This window comes from Carettochelys insculpta, chromosome 1, assembly GCF_033958435.1.
Source record: "Carettochelys insculpta isolate YL-2023 chromosome 1, ASM3395843v1, whole genome shotgun sequence".
Lineage (NCBI taxonomy): Eukaryota > Metazoa > Chordata > Testudines > Carettochelyidae > Carettochelys > Carettochelys insculpta.
Window position 1 is genome coordinate 218,057,276 of NC_134137.1, and position 20,650 is coordinate 218,077,925.

General features: G+C 44.5%; 1 protein-coding gene across 1 annotated transcript in view; it reads left to right on the forward strand.

The window, feature by feature from the left end:
* Positions 1 to 362: 362 nt before the first annotated feature.
* Positions 363 to 20,650, forward strand: part of ABI3BP (ABI family member 3 binding protein) — a 451,725-nt gene continuing 431,437 nt past the window's right edge. The window contains exons 1-2 of the mRNA XM_074999360.1: positions 363 to 399; positions 18,211 to 18,365. Coding sequence (XP_074855461.1) covers positions 18,233 to 18,365 — 133 coding nt within the window. The 5' untranslated portion in view covers positions 363 to 399; positions 18,211 to 18,232. The remainder of the gene's footprint in view (positions 400 to 18,210; positions 18,366 to 20,650) is intronic.

Sequence of the window (20,650 nt, forward strand, 5' to 3'; positions counted from 1 at the left end):
ATCCCTAATATTCATGGAGAGAGGAAAAAAAAAGTTGCTTTCTTTATCTCCTATTTTGCCACATAATGTACAACAGCAGATTACCACCACCATTTCCCCCCAGTAGGTGAGTTTCACTTCACCCCAGGCTTGCACAGGGCACATACAGATTAAAAAAAAAAATTCTTCATTCACATAAACAGAAAAATGAAAGATTCTTACTGAGTTATCACAAACACCAACAACACCTTCCTCTTGAAGACTTCCAACTCTCTCTGCTGCATAGGTGCTACTGTTTCTTCCAATAATTTTGTTCCCCAAGCATGCTTTTCTGCAGCTGGCCCCTTAAGCCTGCCAGAGCCAGCATACAGCTGTAACCCTAGGGCAGCCATGTTGTAAGTGCTTGCTGTCTCCCAGCTGGTGAGTGTTTTACCTTTTGGAGTTTGCTACTAGTTCTGCCTTTTTCTTATTCTTGGAGGGAGTGCTGTGTTATTTACCCTTCAATGTGCGTACTGAGTAGCTCACAAGGTGAGGGGTGGAAATTTTGAATACTGTTGAAGCTTAGTTCAAAGTATATATCTAATTGGAGGAGGGGGCTGTTAAGGCTAAAACACCTTTTAAGCAAAATACCCACTTGCATGAAGGTCTGGTAGCTGGCAATTCCCAGGGGGCTAATATAATCCACTGGAACACACTGTGCTACTGGAGTGGTGCCTTCATGTCCCAGGGAATGCATTTAATTTCAGTTATTTCCAGTTTCTGGAAACACAGGACTAGCTCTTCCACTCTGCTCCAGCTCCTCTGTGTCAGATATGTGTGTTGCCTTTTTAAAGGGTCTAAAGTGGCCCAGCATTTTGGGGATTACATAAAACCTAAGGACAAGCTTCTAATGGGGGGCAGCCAGGAGGGAGGCTGGGGACTGGAATAAAAGGGACTGATTTTTTGGACTCCAAGAAGAGATGGTCCTGCCTCCTGTTTCATGCAGGGAAATGATATGAGTGGGGAGTTTCCAGTGTGGAGCTGTAGCTGTGTCTGCTTTCTGGGGGGAGTGCTCAGTGGGGAGATGAAGCAGCCAGAGCTCTGAGGGGAAAAGAGCTCAGGGAGGGTGGGCTGGTAGCAAGGCTGAGGGAGGACAAGGAATCTTCTAGAAGCCGTGGAAAGGTCATCTGTGGTGACCTGCATGTTCCACTTGAAGGAGGCAGCCTGTGTTGACCTCCTTGGGGAGCACGGATGTGCTTTTCCTTGGCTGCCATTTCTAGCGAGTGCTGAGGTGTTTTTGGTGGTTGGATGGTTTTAAATAACTTCCTGCATTCTGGCTTGCCCTAGTCCACAATGGCTGCCGGCTCCCATTGCTGTCAGTGGGACTGGCCTGCCGCATCCCTGCAGAGGTTGGAGGTGACAGTGAGGCATGCCTTAGCAAAGATGGCTGTGCTATCCTGTTGTTAAAGGGGCTGAAATCAGACTGCCCCCATAGACATGGTGGTGCTTAGTGGTTATTGCAGGAGCAGGGGGAACAGGAGGCTGTGGGGGCAGTAGGGGGGAGGTGTGTAGAAAATGTGTCAGGATGACCGGGGAGGGAGACTGAGACGGCAGGGAAGTGAGAGAAATATGTGGGCATGTGAATGTGACACATGCCCATTCTCTCCAAGTTAGGCAGGAGGCTAGAGAGAGCAAGAGTGGTGAATCCCCATGCCCCAGGTGAGGATAAAGAGAGCCTTCTTGCTTGGCAAACATACTTAAGGGTAAGTTTTGAAACTGGGACTTTTGCCCATATTGGGGGTGGGCCATTTCCTTAAAAGCTGAAAAAACCTCAAAGGGAGGATGAAAAACAATGATGTCTTCTTTTTAAAATACCTCCTATTAATTTTTTCCACTCCTGGTTTTCAAATGATTGGGATTGTGCCATTCTCTGCTTTTGCGTGTTTAACTTACACTAAAAATAGCGATCAGGCTCTAAAGAATAAAATTTCAAACTGGAAAGAGAATTAAGTTTTACATTGTGAATGCTTAAAAAGAATGAGTAACTGATGGCACAAAATTACCAAAGCCATTATAATAATCATTGACCGTTGCAACTATTAGAAAATACAGGGTCAGAATGAATGACTGTGCTAATATTTGTGGAAACATTGTCTAGAATAGTTTTTAGCTCCGTCTACACTGGGGAGATTTTTGCAAAACCCCACTTTTGTAGACAAACCTCGTGGAGCGTTCACACTAAAAATGTGTTCCGTCAGCATGCAGTTGACAAAACTCAGCACTTTTGTTTACAGCCTTCTGCCTCTCCCCCATGAGACATAATGCATATCTTGACAGAATCTGTCGACGAGTCGTGTGCACGCTCCAGGGAGCCTTCTGTTGACAGGGCTTCCAGGTTCCTGGGCAGCCCTGCTGCTGTGCTTCTGATTGGCTGCTCTGTCGAGAGAGCAGCCGGACAGCCTGGCCGTTCTCTGTCGACAGAGTGGATCACCAGAGTGATTTCGCCTTCGTGTGTGGCCGCAATCTGTCGACAGGAGCTTTGTTAGAAGATATCATCTGACAGTAACTTCTGTCGACAGATCACTGTACTGTAGATGTAAGCTTCTGAGAAACAGGTTGTCTGTTTAAAGCTTAATTATTTTGAGCAAACATCTTTCATTTCGCTTCTGTGAAAGCCGCAAATCATAGAAATTTGAGACAGTCTCTGTGGAGTGTAGCAGTGCTTCACTGTGGCTGAATTTATACGCTGCTCTAGTACAGTAAACATTTTCATATCCAGCATTTTATCACCTGGAGCTCTCAAATAACTGGCAATTTAACCATAAGTAAATTTTAGTTACCTTTTTCTATAAGTACAATATTAGTGACAGTAAATACAAATTAATACAGCAAATACAGTATAAGTTTGCAGTGTACAATACTACTGTTGGCAAACAAAGTACTCTGCATACCTGTTTGTTTCTTGATATCTAATCTTGCTTTTCTTTAGTGTTACGCATGGCTAGGTTCACCTCTCTATTATCCAGAATATTTGAAGATCCAGCAACCTGCAAGTCCCAGGGCTGACGGATATGAAGGAGTTTACTGTATCACGTTGATCTCTTTTTTTGGTTGCATTGGTTTTCCCGGTCTCGGGCTGGTGTTAGACTTGCTAGGGGCCAAAGGCAGAGCACAGCTGCCCATGGCTGAAGTCGAAGCCTGTGTGGCTGGGCTCAGGTTTTGGCTTAAGCCCTGTGTAGCAGAGCTCAGGTTAAGGCCTCTCCCAGGGGCTGAAACTCTTATGCTTTTGCATGCCCACCTCCTCTTCCCCCCCGCACCCCCATGGATAATCATAAGGGTTTCAGTTCCTGGGATCATGTAGTAATTTTTGTTGTCAGAAGAGGGTCACAGTGCAATGAAGTCTGAGAACCTCTGCTATAGTGTATTGTCAGTTTAAACTAATACATCCCCTATTGGGGAGTGAAGTAATGAGGGCATTGCAGGACAATGGGCTCAGTAACATAAGTACTGTCACAATTTTTGTAAATCCTGAAAAAAGGTATTGTAAAATTGTGTGGTGGATTGGATAATCTGTGTTGTTTCTGTTTCTATATCCTTCTTAAATTCCACAAGACCTAGAGAACCTCTACTTCTGTGGTGCTTAAGATGCTTCACTGGGCTTAAATTTCAAGTACAGTTCAGGTTAATTCAAAGTATTGGTCAACAGGGTGTTTAGAAACTCATGGTTGAACCATAGCACCACTTACATAAGTGCAAAGTCAGTATCCAACGATACTAATTTACTACCAAAATTGTAAAATCTTGCATCCTTCGGGAACTGGTGTGAAAGACTACAAAAGGCACAAAGCCCGGAAATAAATAGGCCTGCTATCTCCAGCTAGTCTGACTTTTGACCTTTTCAACCTGGACCTGAAATTTTGATATTTAGTTGTGTGGTGGTTAATGGAATGTGTTGGAGTTTGCTTTTTAGAAGTCAAAGATAATAAATTAGAGGAGAGGCTAGAAAAACAGCAGTGCAAGAAGGTTTGCTCCTAATGTGAAGTGTCTTCTGCAAAAGAAATTGATCTAGGCTAGGAAATCTAAAACCTCATGGCACTGTAGCCCCCTCTGACAACAAAAATTACCACAGGTTGAATCTCTCTAGTCTGAAACACTCTCATCTGGCAAATTCTGTGATCTGGCATGATTGTAGTTAGCCAGGTGGCCACATATCATGGATGTGGCCAAATTTCCTGTGGCCCCATAAGGTTTGTTTACAACCCCCAGTCCTAGCTTCCAGTGTTCTGTGCTGTTATTTAGCTCTAATTTACCCCTAAATGGCTTCTAAGAGCCCAGTAAGCAGTGGAAGTGTTGGTAATGCTGCTAGACAATAGTGACTTCCCATGGTCCAGCAAATTCTCTTGTCCTGCACCAGTCAGGCCCTGAGGGTGCCGGACGAGAGACATTCAACCTGTACATGACCCGACGAGGCAAGAGCCCTGCCTTCCTGAGTAAGGTGGGCAGGAAAAAGGAGGCAAAGATAAAGCATGAGGGTTTCAGCCCTGGATGGGGCCTTAACCTGAGCCCTGCTGCACAGAATTTAAGCCAGAGTCTGAACCCCACCACTCAGGCTTCGGCTGCAGCCTGGGAAGCAGTGCTTTGGTTTTGGCCCCTCACCCCAGAAAGTGCACACCAGGCCTGGCAACCCTTCCACCTTCCCAAACTCACAGGCCCATCTCAGAGCACCCTTCTGAACCCAAGCTCCTCATCCCCAGCCCCACCCCCAGAATTTGCACCTCCAGTGGAGCCCTCTGCCCCAGCCTTGAGCCCCTCCCACACTCAGACCCACTCATTTTGGGCCCCACACCAGAACCTGTAACCCTAGCTCAGAGTCTGTACCTCCTCCCAAAAGCCAACTCCCTATCTCCGCCTGGAGGTACCTTCCAAACTTCAAACCGCTCAGCTCCACCCCCTGGCTTGGAACGCGCATCCCAGCATGGAGAAAATGAGTGAGGGTGACAAGAGCAATTGACAGAGAGGGGGCGGGGGCAAGGGGCCTCATAAAGGGAGTGGGCCATGGCCAGGGACTCAGAGGAGGGGTGGGCCAGAGGTGGAGCAAGGGTATTTGGTTTTGTGTGAGAAGAAAGATGGCAACTCTAATGCAGTGAAACCCCCAGTTAGCCCACGTTCCATTTTATCCAACATTGCCCGGGGCATAACTGGGGATTTGATAATTTTTCCCCCAGCCCCACAACAGCTGGTAGCCCACCGTGGGCAGGGGGCAGCCTGCCTGGCAGGAGAAGCAGTTTATGTATTAGTCATTTATTTTCAGTGACTCCCCTGGGGTTGTTATCTACTAAAGCTCCATTTTAATATCATAAAGCGTGTATGAGTGGGGAGCCAGCAACTGGCTCAGGGATCCAACCCTGGGCAGCAGGCAGCCAGCCCAGGGAGCCAGTTCCGTGGTAGCCCACCCCAGGCAGTCAGCTCTGCAGGAGCCAGCAGCCTGCACAGGAGAGTGGGCAGTTGGTCCTGGGAGCCTGCTGCTGGCTGAGGGAGCCAATCCCAGACAGCAGGCATCTGGTCCTGGGGACCCGACTCTGCAGCAGGGGCCCCGTGGCTGGCAGCAGTTTGCCCCAGACATTTGGTCCTGTGGCAACCGGCAGCCAGCCCTCCAGATCCTCTCATCCCCTTCCCCAATTATCTGACATTTCTGGGTATCCAACCATCTTTTTGTCCTGATTATGTCAGATAATTGGGTTTTTACTGTGTACTTTTAGCTTTTGCTACTTCAGAAATGCTAGATTTTTCTCTAATCTCTGTATAATCTTCTGTATAAATCCTCTCTATAAATCTTCCTTTGACATTTGTAGAAAACTTTATATATTGTAGAGAGTGTTGAGCCTTAGATTATGGTCTGTGGCCTAGAATATAAATTTAACACAAAATTTGTCTCTGCGCCAGATGAGTTTGACTTCTGTGATTAAGATTTTTATAGTGGACAACACTGATTAGGTGTCACTTACTCTTACTTACAGCTCTCTCACTTACTGAAACTCATGTTTTCTTTAAAAAGAATCTGAATTTCTGCAGTTGTAACACTTTTTTCTTGATGTCCTTCTGCTCTGTGTACACAGTTCACAGTCCTTCTGCTCTGTGTCTTATTCAGTGCTTTCCCAAACAACTGTAGACCAATGAATTGTAAATTAACATGTGTGGGAGGTTATGATGAAACCAGTTCCCTAGTAAAATGGCTCCTTTATATTTCACTGTTTATTATGAAAGACTTATACCGAGCTGTTAATGTCCAGAGAAGTCCTGCTAGACACCCAGCATTAACCTGTTTTGACCTTTTTGTGTCACTAGATTGATAGCCCCATTTACTGGATGATGACACAATAGTGTAAGCATTTCAAAAGATAGAGAAGAGCAAGGCCATGTGCAGATAAAAGCACTAGAAACATGTACTTGGTTATGTAGCTCTTTGTCTGTTTATAGCAGGGTAATGTTTGCATTAATAGCCTAATGAAAGTGTATGCTCTATGGCATTTTAAAAAATAATAAATTATAGTAACATAAATCTGGTTCTTTGTGTGGAAATTCAGGGACTACAGCTAGTGAAGTGAAAACAAGTCTATGACCCCACGAGGCAAGAGCCCTGCCATTCTGAGTGAGGGCTAGTGTTTTCAGTAAAAAAAAATCTAACAGTGACTTCATAAATTAATTTGTAATTAAAAAATATTGTTTAATTCTGAGTTAAAGCTTACATTTATCCACTGGATTACAGTTACAGGATGGCAGCAGAGGTCTTGGGTCATAAAGAAAACATGAAAGTGGGTTGTTCTTAGCTTTGTTGCTGAGATTACCAAACAATGTCATTTGTACTGGTTTTAGGAACAAGTCTGAGTCTGCCAACTACTTTGATATATTCAATTTAATAGCCTTAGGTGGTGATGAGTTTCAGTAGCCAGTGACCTGTGTATGACTAACCACAGAGAGCATTTGAGTTGACTTAAATTTTGTTTTGTGGGAAAACAAGTTGAGGGGTGTTAAGTGAATCCCAGAGTGGTTTGATTTGAATTGAACTGGCACAAATATTATTTCTGTATATGCCACCCGTGAGAAACACTTTGTGCTCTTCTGCAAAAGACTCCAAAAGGCAGACAGAGGCAGATGATATAGATTTCGCATCGATTTAATTGAACAGTTAATTTTGTATTACCTGTGCTGCTGCACCTTCCATTGTAATCACTTTCTAATTTAGCCTCACTGCTGCACCAGACATTTTGCCATGGAATGATACAAAGTGGACAGGCTCTCAAGCACCTGCTGCATCTGTGCCATAGGAGTACTGAGATATTGCCAGTAGCAGTTTAGAGAGAATTCTGGAACTGTGGTAGTAAAGAGCAGAGAATGAGGGAGCATGGAAGGTATTTTTTTTTAGAAGAGCTCCTTTAAATATCTTTCCATGTTTTTACATTTCCTTAAATCTTGGATTTTTGTTCATACATTTCTTTAATTTATTTTTGTGAAAGGAGGGAGACTGACTGTGCAAGAGACTCCAGTGCTTTATACTCAGGCCAGCATTGCCAGCTAAGAAAGAGTCTATGTCCCAAGCCACCACCCAGCATTAATCTTCTGCTGTTTTCGCATTTTTATGCCGCTGACTTCATAGCCTCATTTACTGGCTGATGACATAATAGCATAAGCTATTGAATTAGATATCAGCACTAGAAGCATGTACTTGGGTGCTTAGTTCTTTGAGTCCCATGGTGATATTACGATATCTTTAAAAAAAAAAAAAAAAAGAGAGAAAGTTTAATGGTTGCAAGCTTGAAAAGGTGTCCCTGAATGTATCCAGGCATTGATGTCTGCCTCAGTTGCCAGACTGCCTCCTGCATAGGAAAAAAGCTCATCAGTACTGCACAGTGAGGTCACACTCTCCTAAGATGCTCCAGTCCCTGTCCCTATGGTGTCTCTTGAAGGGCTTCTGCAGTTGCTTGGGTGGGAGTAGTAGCTTTTGCCACTCATGAAGGAAAAGGGGAAGAAAGTTCTTTATCTCCTCCAGATAGCTAGAGGATCATGGTGCTGTTTCCTCTCAGCGCTGAATTTAGGAAGGTAAGCATCTTCAGGTGGGGTACTAGCCCCCACCTCTGTAGCATTTGATTTGCTACAAGACGTTGTGGGGAGGGACTCCTCTTTCTGAAGCTGATCTGAGCCAGCGGGGTATACACATTGCTGTTACTCCTAGCCTGAGCTGTCCTGAGGAGTGTTTGAATTTCTCTTCCTTCTCCCTGCCTCATCCTCCTCCTTGTGGGCACCAAATGACCGACCATTAGAGCTCAAGTTTTAAAATCTTGCACATGGAGTTCATGAATGAGAGGGCTGAGGGAATGGGAGTGCAGGAGGCTTGCACACAGGTTTCAAAGAAAATCTCACATAGTTATTTGTTATTCACATAGGTAAAGGAAATCTTATCACTTCATTCCTTGAGCAGGCGTCACGGGATAGGGGGATACCAGTAGAATAGTGTGAGCATGTGGGATTGCTTCATTGTGCCATTGTGTCTCAATGGTGCTGTGACATGAAAGGCCCTACATAGTTCTCTGCTGAGATGGTGGCAGTGAGGCCTTGGTTTGGATTGCTGGGGGAATTTTTTAATGGTACGCAGCCTGCCTGAAGTGAGGGAATGGTGGTCTGAAAAGACGGAGGCCTAGTCTGTGTAAAGATAAACAGTAGTAGTGTTTCCATGAGCCTAACAGATGTCCCTCATGTGAAATGGTCTCTACCGAAACCAGCAAAGACATGGTTGTGGCACAGGGAGCAGTGAGGTCATACTCTAGGACAACTCGGTGAAAGAGTGTCTACAGCTATGGGTTGCTTTAACGCACTGTAAGTGTTTCTCTACTTATGAGAGTTTTATAGATTATAACATGGATCATTATAGCTAAATCTATGCATCTGTTTCTTTCTGTGTATTTATATTGCAAAGTTGAATTGGTATAATTCTATCATACAAACTGTGCATCCACGCTACACTGTGATGTATCAAAGATAGTATATTGGTAGGGATGGGAATCCCACCATTCTAATTAGTGATCCTAAACTTGCTGCCATTATCATGAACGTTGCTGAACCAGAGAATCTTTGTTTTGGGAGGTGAAACCTGTACTGCAGTTTACAAAGCTACGGTACTTATATTAAGTAGTCCAATTAAATACAGTGATCATAAAGCAAAAACAAATGTCATATTATTGATATGCCAATACTGAATATCTTTATAAAAACATGTATTGGGAAGAAAAGAAGACAACTACAGAATTATAGAAGTGAAATGGACCTCAAGAGGTCTTCTAGTCCAATCCTCTGCACTTATGGCAGGAATAAGTATTATCCAGACCAGTAGCTCTCAAGCTGTTCTGACTAAAATACTGTTTTCAGGAGTCCACTTTGTCTTGTGTGTCCCCCAGTTTCATCTCACTTCAAAACTACTACTTACCAAATCAAACATAAAAATACAGAAGTGTCACAGAACAATATTACTAATTGTTTTCATTTTTATTAAATAATTATAAAATCAGTTGGAATATAAATGTTGCATTTATATTTCTGTACATTATTTTATGGGGTGTCGTGTATATAGAGTAATATAAACTAGTCACTGTATGCAGTTTTAGTTTGTACTGCTTTTGCTAGTGCTTTTATACGTAGCTTACTTGCAAAACTAGACAGGTGGCTAGATGACCTGATGTACCACTGAAAGACCTCTTCATACCCCCAGGGGACACATGTCACTGATCTAAACTATACCTGACATGCATATGTCTAAATTACTCTTAAAAATCTTCAGTGATGGAGATTCCGTAACTTGCATAGGCAATTTATTCTGGTGCCTAATCACCCTGACAGTCAGAAATGTTCATTCCTCATGTCCATCCTAAAGGGCCCTATGTAGTAATAATACAGCTTACAGGTATTGTAGCCTGTCTCCAACAGAAGGTGAGAGTTTTCTACACTTGAATGTTCCATCCAGGAAAGGGTAATGATACACGATACTGCATTAGCCAGTACAGTACTCTGAAATCAGAACTGATTATGCTTTGTTCCTGATATATTATATTGTTATAAAGTGTATACAGTGTGTGTGTATATATGCAGTTGTGAAATTAACAAGAGGTGCTAGACTTCACAGGTCACATTCCCTACTTTTCTTCATCTTATTTTCCTCCCTTTCTTTGTATGTTGTCTACTTAGATTGTATACTCTTTGGGACCAAGATCCTTTTTTCTTGACTATCTAAAACACCGAGCACATTGCTGAGACTATACAAAAACAATAGACAATGCCTCTCCTTTCTTATCGATGAACTTCCCCACAAATAGGATATTTAGTTAAAGAACGTAAATTTGGTTTTATAATTTTATACATGAGGAGCTTTCGCTTTGTGGAAAACCAGAAACCCATTATGGTTCTGTTTCTTGATATTATTTGAGAAATGCCTCAGATGCTCCTGTTATATTTTGGTTCCTGTATAGCTAGATATGATAATGCTATTACAAGTTTGTCTTTTGGCTCTACTGCACCTGTTAATATAATACAATACAATTAATCTTTTAGCCAATGTAATCTTTTTTTTTGCAAGTGAAATTTAAGTGGCTATCTTGTAGGGTATGAGTTTAGGCAGGTTGGAGTAATTAACTTTTATCATTAACTTGAATACTCATCTGGTCAGAGTCTGTCTAGATGTATGAATAAATCATTGTACCGGTACTGTGATATCCGAGCTAGCTGAAGTTGTAGGAACTGGCTGTGCAGGTCTTTGATGTTTATATGTGGCTGAGTTTTCATGAACACTTTTTGAAAATAATGATCTATTTCTTTGATGTTAAAATGAGCAGAGTAAATCAAAGGCTGTGGTACTAATGATGGTATTCTGCTTCTGCTCAGACACTTTTGGCCTTCTTACTGCCTTAGAGATTAGAAGAATCTGCTTAGGTTGAGCCTTCCAGCAAGCTTGAGAATACAGTTGTATAGTGAGAAGAACTAGTAGTAAGGCCTGTCCACAAACATACATAAACCCTTTGAAACAAAAAGTGTTTCTTGTGTTTGGGTTTAGGATAGTAGTGTCCCCAGTCTCGATAGGTGTTAAAGGATGGTAACATAATTCTTATATTAATATTACTCAGTAACGATAGCGATGAAAATGAAATAAATATTTGGAGGAGAAATCCTAACTAGAGCTACAGAATTTAAAGAAAAGTATTTTGCATGAAGTTCATCCAGATTTCTAACATAGTTCTCTTTTTAAGCCTTTTGGGTTCACTTTATCCTAATGCTTGGACTTAGTCTTACTAGGAAATATGTTCATGGAAAACATATTACAGAATTTCACATGCAGGGTATTTTCCTGTAAAAACCAACTTCATGTGGTATAAATTTTCATCCTTGAAATTTCTTGTGCATGTTCATCTAGTTGGGGACCAGAAATAATACCATATGACCTACTGGTTTAGTCAGTGCTTTCAAGCATTTGATCACCACATCAGATGAAGGATGTACATACAGACACATTGATAAATAAAGATATTTTTAAAACAAATATGAGAAGCATACATTAATAGAAATTACAAATATCTGGTTTGATATTCAATTAGCAGAGAAATGAGGTTAAATAAGCTTCATAGCAGGTTACTTATTCAATTGTAACAGTAATTTAAAGTTCAGTATTGTAAATGGAAATAATATTAATCTGGTGTAATGATTAGTAATAGGTCAGCTTGGATTCAGAGGTTTGTTTTGGATAAAGTCCCAGAAATATCAGGTAATCCTCCAAAGTATTGAAATATATCTTTAGCTTGCTGAATCAGGTGGGATTCTCAGGAGAACAGAATATTTTATGAGATTTCCAGTGTTTGCTACATCTGGCCAGCCCAGATATATCACAGGGAAAGAAACTTGGAGTCCAACCAAGAACCTTTGCAGGCTGGTCAGGGGGCTGCATCCATAGCACTTGTCCCCAGGGGACAATAGCCAGTGTCAAAATTTACTTGTATCCTATGGGCCTTCTCACAACTGCCACAAGAGTTCAAGCCAGCATATGTGAGATTGGACAAGCTCTCAGTGACTGTCTCCTGCCCACAGGCGTTGGAGTTACTCCTGCTTGGGACTCCACAGATGGCTCAACTTATTGAGAAACATCCAGTGGAACAGACCATGGAAAAAGGTTTACCTTGCCAGCATTATTGTTTTTGTCACTAGACTAAACCATCATGAGGCCATCGCCAGTATTTTCTCCACAGGACAATGTGAAGCTCGCCAGGAGCTCTTGAAAAGGGCTGCCTCAGACCTGGGTTTGTCAACAGGGGAGCTGAAGGAGCTCTGAGAACTCTGTTTAATGATCTAAGCATGATGGCCATGGCTAAAATTGCACTGCTAGTGCATGAAGGGGTAGCAATGGTCGCAAAGGTTCTTGAGCAAACTCCCTCTTGGCATACAAATATGGTAATCGTATTCAGTAAATCGTAACCTTTCCAATACTATCTCACATGTCTTGTGTTACGCAAAATACATTATATTTTAATACCTCTATGACAAATATGGGCATAATGCCCCAGAATGTAAATGGCTTCTGAGTGTAGGCCTATGATGCAAATAAAATGTGCAGCTGGCCCATGTCGGCTGATCCAGACTTGCAGACCTCAGGCTAAGGGTCTGCTTAACTGTGGGGTGGGCTTTTGAGCTTGGGCTGGGGCATGGGCTATAGAACTCTGCAGGTAGCTATGATTCCAGAGCTCAGGCTGCAGCCTGAGTCCAAAAATCTAGACCACAATTAAACCGTCTCCTACTCTGAGCCTGAGTTAGCTGGGATGGGACTGCCATGGCTGTCTGGCTGTCTTTCTCCTCTTGTTACTTCGTTTCCTGGCCAGGCTGTTCCAGGCACTTACTAGTTTACCAAAGGGAATCTGAACTAAACATGTTCCAGGATTAAACTCATAGATTCACTGGAATTTCTGCAGAATTTAGCCTCCAGAGATGATTGGAATACGCTGTTGCTTAACATCAGTGAGGACTACAGGAACACATCTCACTTTTGCCACCACTTTGAGTCAGTTAGGAGACTTATTTATATCGCTAACCCTGACTGATGTAATACTCTTCCAAGAAAACTGCAAGACATAGGGTGGTAGGGTGAGTTAAATTAAGCAAAGCTTCTTGTCAGGTCTGTTCCAGTTTTCAAAGTTAAGTCACTCTTGCTGTCTCTCTAAATAGCCAAAGGGTAAGTCATCTCACTTCAATGCAGTTTGAAAGAACTGGACTCAAACTTGCTTTAAAAAAATCATTCTTGGCAGAACGCAAAGGTGTCATCAAGTCAGTTGTGTTCAAACATAGACTTGAGAACAGATTCTGTTCTACAGGTTTAAATAGTAGAGGTGACCATCTGCTTTCCTATGCTATTATGACTGCTAAGTACATTAAACCTAGTATTAGATATCTGTTGAGATCATTATGTAACTCTTTGTTTCCATGGATATTTTTGAGATAGAAGCAAACATCTTAGTATGTTCAGTGGTAAATGGGGTTTCCTGTGGAAGATTAGCTGATATGTTTTTGTTTCAAGGTCTCTACCAATTAGATGGGTTCCATCATTTTAAGGATGAGTCTTCATTTTACACATTATCTTTGATATACAATTTATTCATGTTATGTTCTCTGAGTGGCACATTCCCTTTCCCTAGCCCCCATCTCAACTACCCTTTTTCTGTCACTTCCCTTTCTTCCCAGGTAGTCTATTTTAAACTCTGGCCAAGTTCACAGGTTGAGAACTGTACCTGATCTTCAGGAAGGAATGTAGGTCTTCCAATAAAATATTTGATAGACTTTTTTTCTGTACATACTATCTGTGTTTTCCTGCGGTCTCTTGAACCTTTTCATCCTGGGAACTGTTCAACGTCAGCTGTTAAATATCTATAAAAGCGAAAGTAAATTAGTTCTAGCTTTGGTGGCCTCTTGGGATCCTTAAAAAGCATAAAAGTTTAGAAGAGCAGTAGTCTGCACTGATTTCAGAGTTGTATGTACAGTGAACTTTGCCTCATGGTCAGCTACAGTGCTTGTTACTTACCCTTACAGTCCGCCTCAGTCTTCCTTATTCACTGCTATGCTGGTGCCTCCTAGTGACTGGAGGATCCCTTGATCCTGATGCCCATCCATAGTCTGAATGTTGTAGTTGATCTGCATTGTCTATCTACAGCTCCTTTCGTCACCTCAGGAACCGTAACATCTGTGTCATTGTTTGTGTTGCCCTTTCAGAAGGAGTTTAACTCCTGGAGCTGCTACTTCCCAGCGATTGGAGGTGGTAACAGCCCAGGTATCCTCCAAACCTCTGTCATTTTCTATGTTTTTTTGGCTTTTCTATTGCTGCATGTCCCTAGTTCCCTTCCCTGAGGCCACAGTCTTACCGCACCTCAATCTCAGCCACCCACTCGGAGCTCCTTCTTCTCCTCAGCTTCCTGCTCTGTCCATGGAGCTATAAGGTCACAGCCTATTCCAGGTAGTCCTCCCTCCTCATGCCCCAGGAAGGTATCAATCCTCACTGATGTGAGGGTCTTTTTGTATGGGGCTATTGAGATTTTCAATGGTTTTAGAAGATTACTTCCTACTCTGTCTACATTTGGCACGCTTTTCCCAGGCAGAGCCAGCAGTAGTGATTGTGCCATTGGTGGGCTTAGTAAATTTGAACTTGATGTTTATTTTTCAAGCATGCTATGTTCTGCCAATTAAAAAGCCTTGAACATCCACTACTTCAGCTACTGTTGTTTGTTTTCCATTCTTCCAAACTTAAATAACCTATAATTTAGTTGTGTATATAGACGTCCTTAGTCCTGAATGGGACTCAGACAGGGATGGGCATGCCCAGGTTCCCAGGCTTTAAGCCCTTTAATTGTTGCAAATTGCCTATGCCCATCAGCAACCACCACAGTAGCTGTGTTAGGTGCTTGGGCAAAAGGCACATAAACAATAAGTGTGCTATCTGAAAGTCTTCAAACCCAGGACTGAAAAAGGAGTGTAATGTTTGATTTAAAGTGCTCTTGATGGAGTCAGCATTCCCTCTGGCACTTGAGCAAAAGTCCAACTCAGCACCAAGCACTGCAGTGTCGATATGGAGTGCCCTGCCAGCGCAGTCTGTGGTCCCAGCTCCAATTTCCCACCTGCATCTCAGGCCAAGAAGTCAAAAACAATAGGAGGAGGGCAGTCTCTGACTCCCCACAAAAGAGAGGACTGGGCTGTGGGCAAACCAAGACCTATGCCAGGCAGCTCAATGCCCCCTTTCGGAAGTTGGGCCCCCAGCTCAAGTTGAGTGGTGCAGCCCCCCGCGCCCCCCCCACCGCACACACATTGCTTGTGAGTCCAGATAGCGGTGCAGACCTCTTTTCGCTTCTGCTGCCACTGATACTTGAAGACTTACTGGCATCTCAGGTGATCCTGATGCTTCCAGTGCTGCCCGTGCTGGCGCTGGTGGTACTTAGATCTCGGGGTAAACCTACTTTGAGACCTTCCCATACATCTCTCTCTTAGTGGCACCATTCATGTCCCAACACCATGCACCTGGCTGTAGCTGTCATGGCTCAGAACTAGAGCAGCAGGTGCAGCAGCTCTGTCATTGGTCATGGGATTTGGGAGACCAACAGTGGAATTTGAGGCAAAGCTCATCAGTAACCTGTTGCAGAGGCCCTGAGGCATGTATCCCCTAGCAAGAGCACTGAGACTGACCCCTAGGGCTCAGTTCAGATGTCAGGGCTGATCAGAAGACCAAAGTCACTGTCTTACCATTGATTTCTGAGAAGGGGATTGCCATATTTGGGGACATTTCACAGCAGCTGGTCTGAGATAGCTCCAGTCCTGTTCCAGGCCCAGTACTAGTCACAGAGAGTAAGACATAGACTGACGGAGATCCAACATCGATCCACCCAGTGCTGTCAATCCCCAGTGCCCCAATCATGGTCTCTAATTGCTCAGACTGTTCTACCCCCAGGAGCAGTGATGGTAGCACTTGGACAAGAGCTGATGCCCCACCAACCCCAGTCACTGGTTAGCAAATGCTCCAGCTAAAGGCCTGGAATGGGGCAGGGTTCCCTAACTTCAGACAACCTCCTATGCCCCCCAGTGCCATGCCTTTGTGAACATTGGCCCATGTGCAGTGGCTGGCACCCTTGTACCCTTAGAACTCTTGGCGGTTCAGCCAGCCTTCCCGCACTGTCTGATCAGTGTCAGGAGCCTTGAACCGGCCAGTGGCCTTGACATCCTAACCTGCTCTGCTGCTTGAGGTGGAAAGACCCCAAATTAATCAATACACATAGCCTGTTCTGAAAATATGTCGGGTGTAACTGAACAAGCCATGAACTTAAAGTTCAAATAAAATGTTTAAAATAATTTAGCAGCATTATTAAACAAGAAACCAATATTTTCTTATTTATATAACATGAAAGTTTTAAATTCACATTGAAAATAAACAGTGCACTGGACTTGTTGGATGATCTTTCAGTCCTGGTTCTTTTTGCCTTTCCTCTGGAGTGGAGTGGTAGGGGGCAATGGTTCATCCATTAGTTATATTGGGTGGGAGAAGGGAACAGTGACCATGGAGTTTACAATCAAAGGGAAAAGCAGCAGTATTCTGAGGTTTTTAGGCATCTAGCTCTATAACATTCTACCTTTGTGTCTTGAGCAGAGCTGTAACATGCTAGTGTATTTCTCAGTGCCCTTCTCTGCCCTGTTTCCAGTTCTCAAGCGTCCTTTCTGTCCACTCCTATTCCTTCATCTTGCTCTTAGTCATTTTGTTCCTCCAGTCATTCTATGTGCAGTCAGTAGCCATAATGGGCTGGAGGGTCTTGGAACATATCCTTCCTGGTCTGCATCTTTCATTGTCTGATCTGTTTGGATATTGGGCAGGAAGGGATGGGGCAATTCCCAAAGACTCCTTATAAAATCAAATGGCTGCGTCACAAGATTTACAGTCCCAATAGCGAGAGACAAAATTCACTTAATTTTTCCTATGAAGCTCTTCAGTAAAAATGCAGTTTGTCACTTCAGCTTTGTTACAGCACCACTCTACAGCTCAGGTCATGGTAAGTGAGGAGTAGCATGAGCAGAATGGAATTGCTGAATAGAAGCTTTTAGCGACTAGATATCCCTGGGTCTGAGTAAAAAGAAAATGCAATGCTGGTAGTTTCATGGGCAATGGTGATTATTGGATATCATCTCACTCCTGAAGTGTGACAAAGGCCCAGCGAATCCAACTGCTTCAGGCATCCCAAAGCCATTCTGGCTCATAGGCTGCTAGTCAGTTACAGCAGTGGACACGTTGTAGATTGGTTGGGGAAGAAACAAAGCCACTCTTGCAAGGCATGTTGAGGAGGGGAGTGCCGAATATTTCCATAAAAGTCCAAAGTTTTTTAGGTGATAAAATGGACATCCTGTTGAGGTAAACTGCGTATTCCAGCTTTCTTGTCCTAGGAAAAAGAGTTCTTTGGACTGAAGGCTTGTGCTGGACTGGGTTCACTTAGGGACTCATGCTTTATACAACAGAGATTCCTGAGCATGGCCTGGTAGTGACAGGGACATCAGGCTCCAATCCTGGAGGGTCAGAGGGAGTCGTTGGCCTGCTTGCTGACCTGAGAGGCTGCACTGTGGTGACGCTGGGGGTGAAGTTGGGGGCATGTGCTGTAGAACGGCAGAAGGGGTTGGCTTTAAGGGCCCTCACCAAGCTCTCCATACTTGCTCTTTTGATCTCTGTTAGTAGCCCTGCTATTGCAGCAGTGAGGTGGTAGTGAGAGCTGGCTGTTTTGCAGTCAGTGGACATGGCTGTGAGCACAGGTTTCAGCGGTTGGGTAGGAGGTTTCCCTTGCCCTGTGATATTGTGGGTCTGGAGGGAGGAGACAAAGCCATCACTTGCAGTTTCCAGTTCTCATCGTGGAGGAGTACTTCTGGAAACTGTGCCCTTTTCTGGGCACTTGAGAGGGGCCTAGGTCTCCACAGAATGGGTCCACACTATGCAGGTGCTTAATCTGAGGAGGAGGTGCAGGGAGACAACATCAAGCTTTACCTCTCTTTTTAGCTTTCTCTGCCAAGCCCTATGCTGAATGGCTGACTAGGGGATATGGAGAGTCCCAAGGACGGAGGAGAAAATGACACTTTCTAGTCAATAAGTGCAGAATCTGGCAGCCTGGATACTTCAGTCCTTTTTCTCTTCTTTTGTTTTTCTTCAAATTTACTCTGCAGCTGGAGATGCAGACACAGTTTGATGGCATCCCAGTCATGGAGCCAAACCTTCCTTGCCTGTGATGGAGGCAGACTAATCCTCTCAGACTGCATTCTGCAGAGTGCCCAAGATCATCGATCCATGGACTTCGTTTCTTCAGATAGGGTATTTTCAGGTAAAACATGCATACGTTTTCTCTGACTGGGGATGCAACAGTTTGAGTTACAACAACTGAGCAGCAGTTACGTCGTCATGTCTGTAACATCTCTTCAAAGACCATCTTTAAAGCTTAGAAACCTATTTTTTTCCCTGAGTGAGGTGGCTACTTAACATTCTCTTATTCTTTATAACTGACTGACAGGGCAGTTGCGCTGCATTGGTAGAGAAAGGGTTGAAAATAGCCCTGGGAGAAGACTGTCCTGGAATGGATTAGGGGTAAAGCTTGGGGCAGCCGATTAGAGCCCAGGAGGGCTGGATGAAAAAGATGGCTGGCCAGCGTGAGTACACTCTTGCACCAGCCCTGGAGGGAGAGGGATCTAGCTGCCTGCTAGAGCTGTGTACCGAGGACCGAGCACTGCTGAGAAAAGGCTGGGTGAGCCAGGGGACTTCTGGCCAGGCAAGTCCCAAGCTGCAGGTCCTGAGACAAGGTCTGAGGATACCAGGGTGTCAGAGAAGCAGCCAAGGCAGGAGAAGGCAGCAGGTCCAACCCCCTGCTAATAATGAGGGGCCATTTCAGACTGCTGTTGGCCCTTGAGGTGAAGAGTTAGATGAAGATCATGCCAGGCTTTTTGGCTGCCTTAAACCCTGATGCTTGCCTCTCTGCCTTGGAAATGTATGTCCGCGTAGACATTTTTTTCCAAAATAAGTCAGTTTCATCAGCATTAAAAACTTGTTCTGGCCTGTAGCCATTCTGCTTTATTAGCTTCTTTAGCATGGCAGGAAATGCTTTTGCAGCCTTGTGGTCCGCTGATGCTGATTCGCCTGTTAACCCAGTGTTATGTAGTGAGAAATGTTTTTTAAATTTACTGAGCCAACCTTTACTCACAATAAACTTCGATTTTGTAGTTTCACTACTTCCTTCGCCATCTGCTGCCACACAAAAATGCTTGTATAAGCTCTCTGCTTTCAGGCACTCATTTTCTATTCATATCTTCCATCCATGTATTCAGTACCCTTTCAGTTTTTAATAATGTTTTATCTCGCACATCATGGGTAACTTTAGCTGTGGTTGGAGCACTTGCTGCTACTAGCCGTGTCTACACGTGCACGCTACTTCGAAGTAGCGGCACTAACTTTGAAATAGCGCCCGTCATGGCTACATGCACTGGGCGCTATTTCGAAGTTAACTTCGACGTTAGGCGGCGAGACGTCGAAGTCGCTAACCCCATGAGGGGATAGGAATAGCGCCCTACTTCGACGTTCAACGTCGAAGTAGGGACCGTGTAGTCGTTGCGCGTCCCGCAACTTCGAAATAGCGGGGTCCGCCATGGCAGCCATCAGCTGAGGGGTTGAGAGATGCTCTCTCTCCAGCCCCTGCGGGGCTCTATGGTCACCGTGGGCAGCAGCCCTTAGCCCAGGGCTTCTGGCTGCTGCTGCGGCAGCTGGGGATCCATGCTGCAGGCACAGGGTCTGCAACCATTTGTAGGCTCTGTGTATCTTGTGTTGTTTAGTGCAACTGTGTCTGGGAGGGGCCCTTTAAGGGAGCGGCTTGCTGTTGAGTCCGCCCTGTGACCCTGTCTGCAGCTGTTCCTGGCACCCTTATTTCGATGTGTGCTACTTTGGCGTGTAGACGTTCCCTCGCAGCGCCTATTTCGATGTGGTGCCGCGCAACGTCGAAGTTGAACATCGACGTTGCCAGCCCTGGAGGACGTGTAGACGTGGCTTCACGTGTAGACGTAGCCACTGAGTCACAAATGGTCTTTTCCCTTTTCTTGATGTAGCGTATCGTGGACTTGTTCCTGCCAGACCGACAGCCAACTTCGGAGTTAGTGAGTCCCCTCCTTAAGTCTAAAATTTCAATTTTCACTTCAAGGGTATTCACATGCTTGGCCCTTTTCTCTTCAGGAGCACTTTCCCCATGAGCACTAGGTCTTCTGTCTGTTTTGGGTGTCATCTTTCTGCTAGACAAGACCTCATGGAGCTGGAATGCTGTCTGGCAGGATGCTGAGTGTTACATGCCAGTGGCAGAAGCCCCAGCGCCTGACAGGTGCAACACAACCCTGGGGACAGGGGTGATTGAGTGGGGAGAGGCTGCCTTGGTGCTCAGGCTCCCTGTGCAGGGCGGCCCAAGATGACTGAGGCTCCCACCCCGCTTCTGCTTCTGCTCCTAAGCCCCAGGTTGCTTTGGGCTGAGGAAGCTGCTGCCCTCTGCCTGGCTCCTGAGCTCACTCGTTCACAATCAGCAGGCATGCCTGAGCTCTTGGGTGCTGCTGGAACTAGGTGATCCCCCTGTCATGGGGT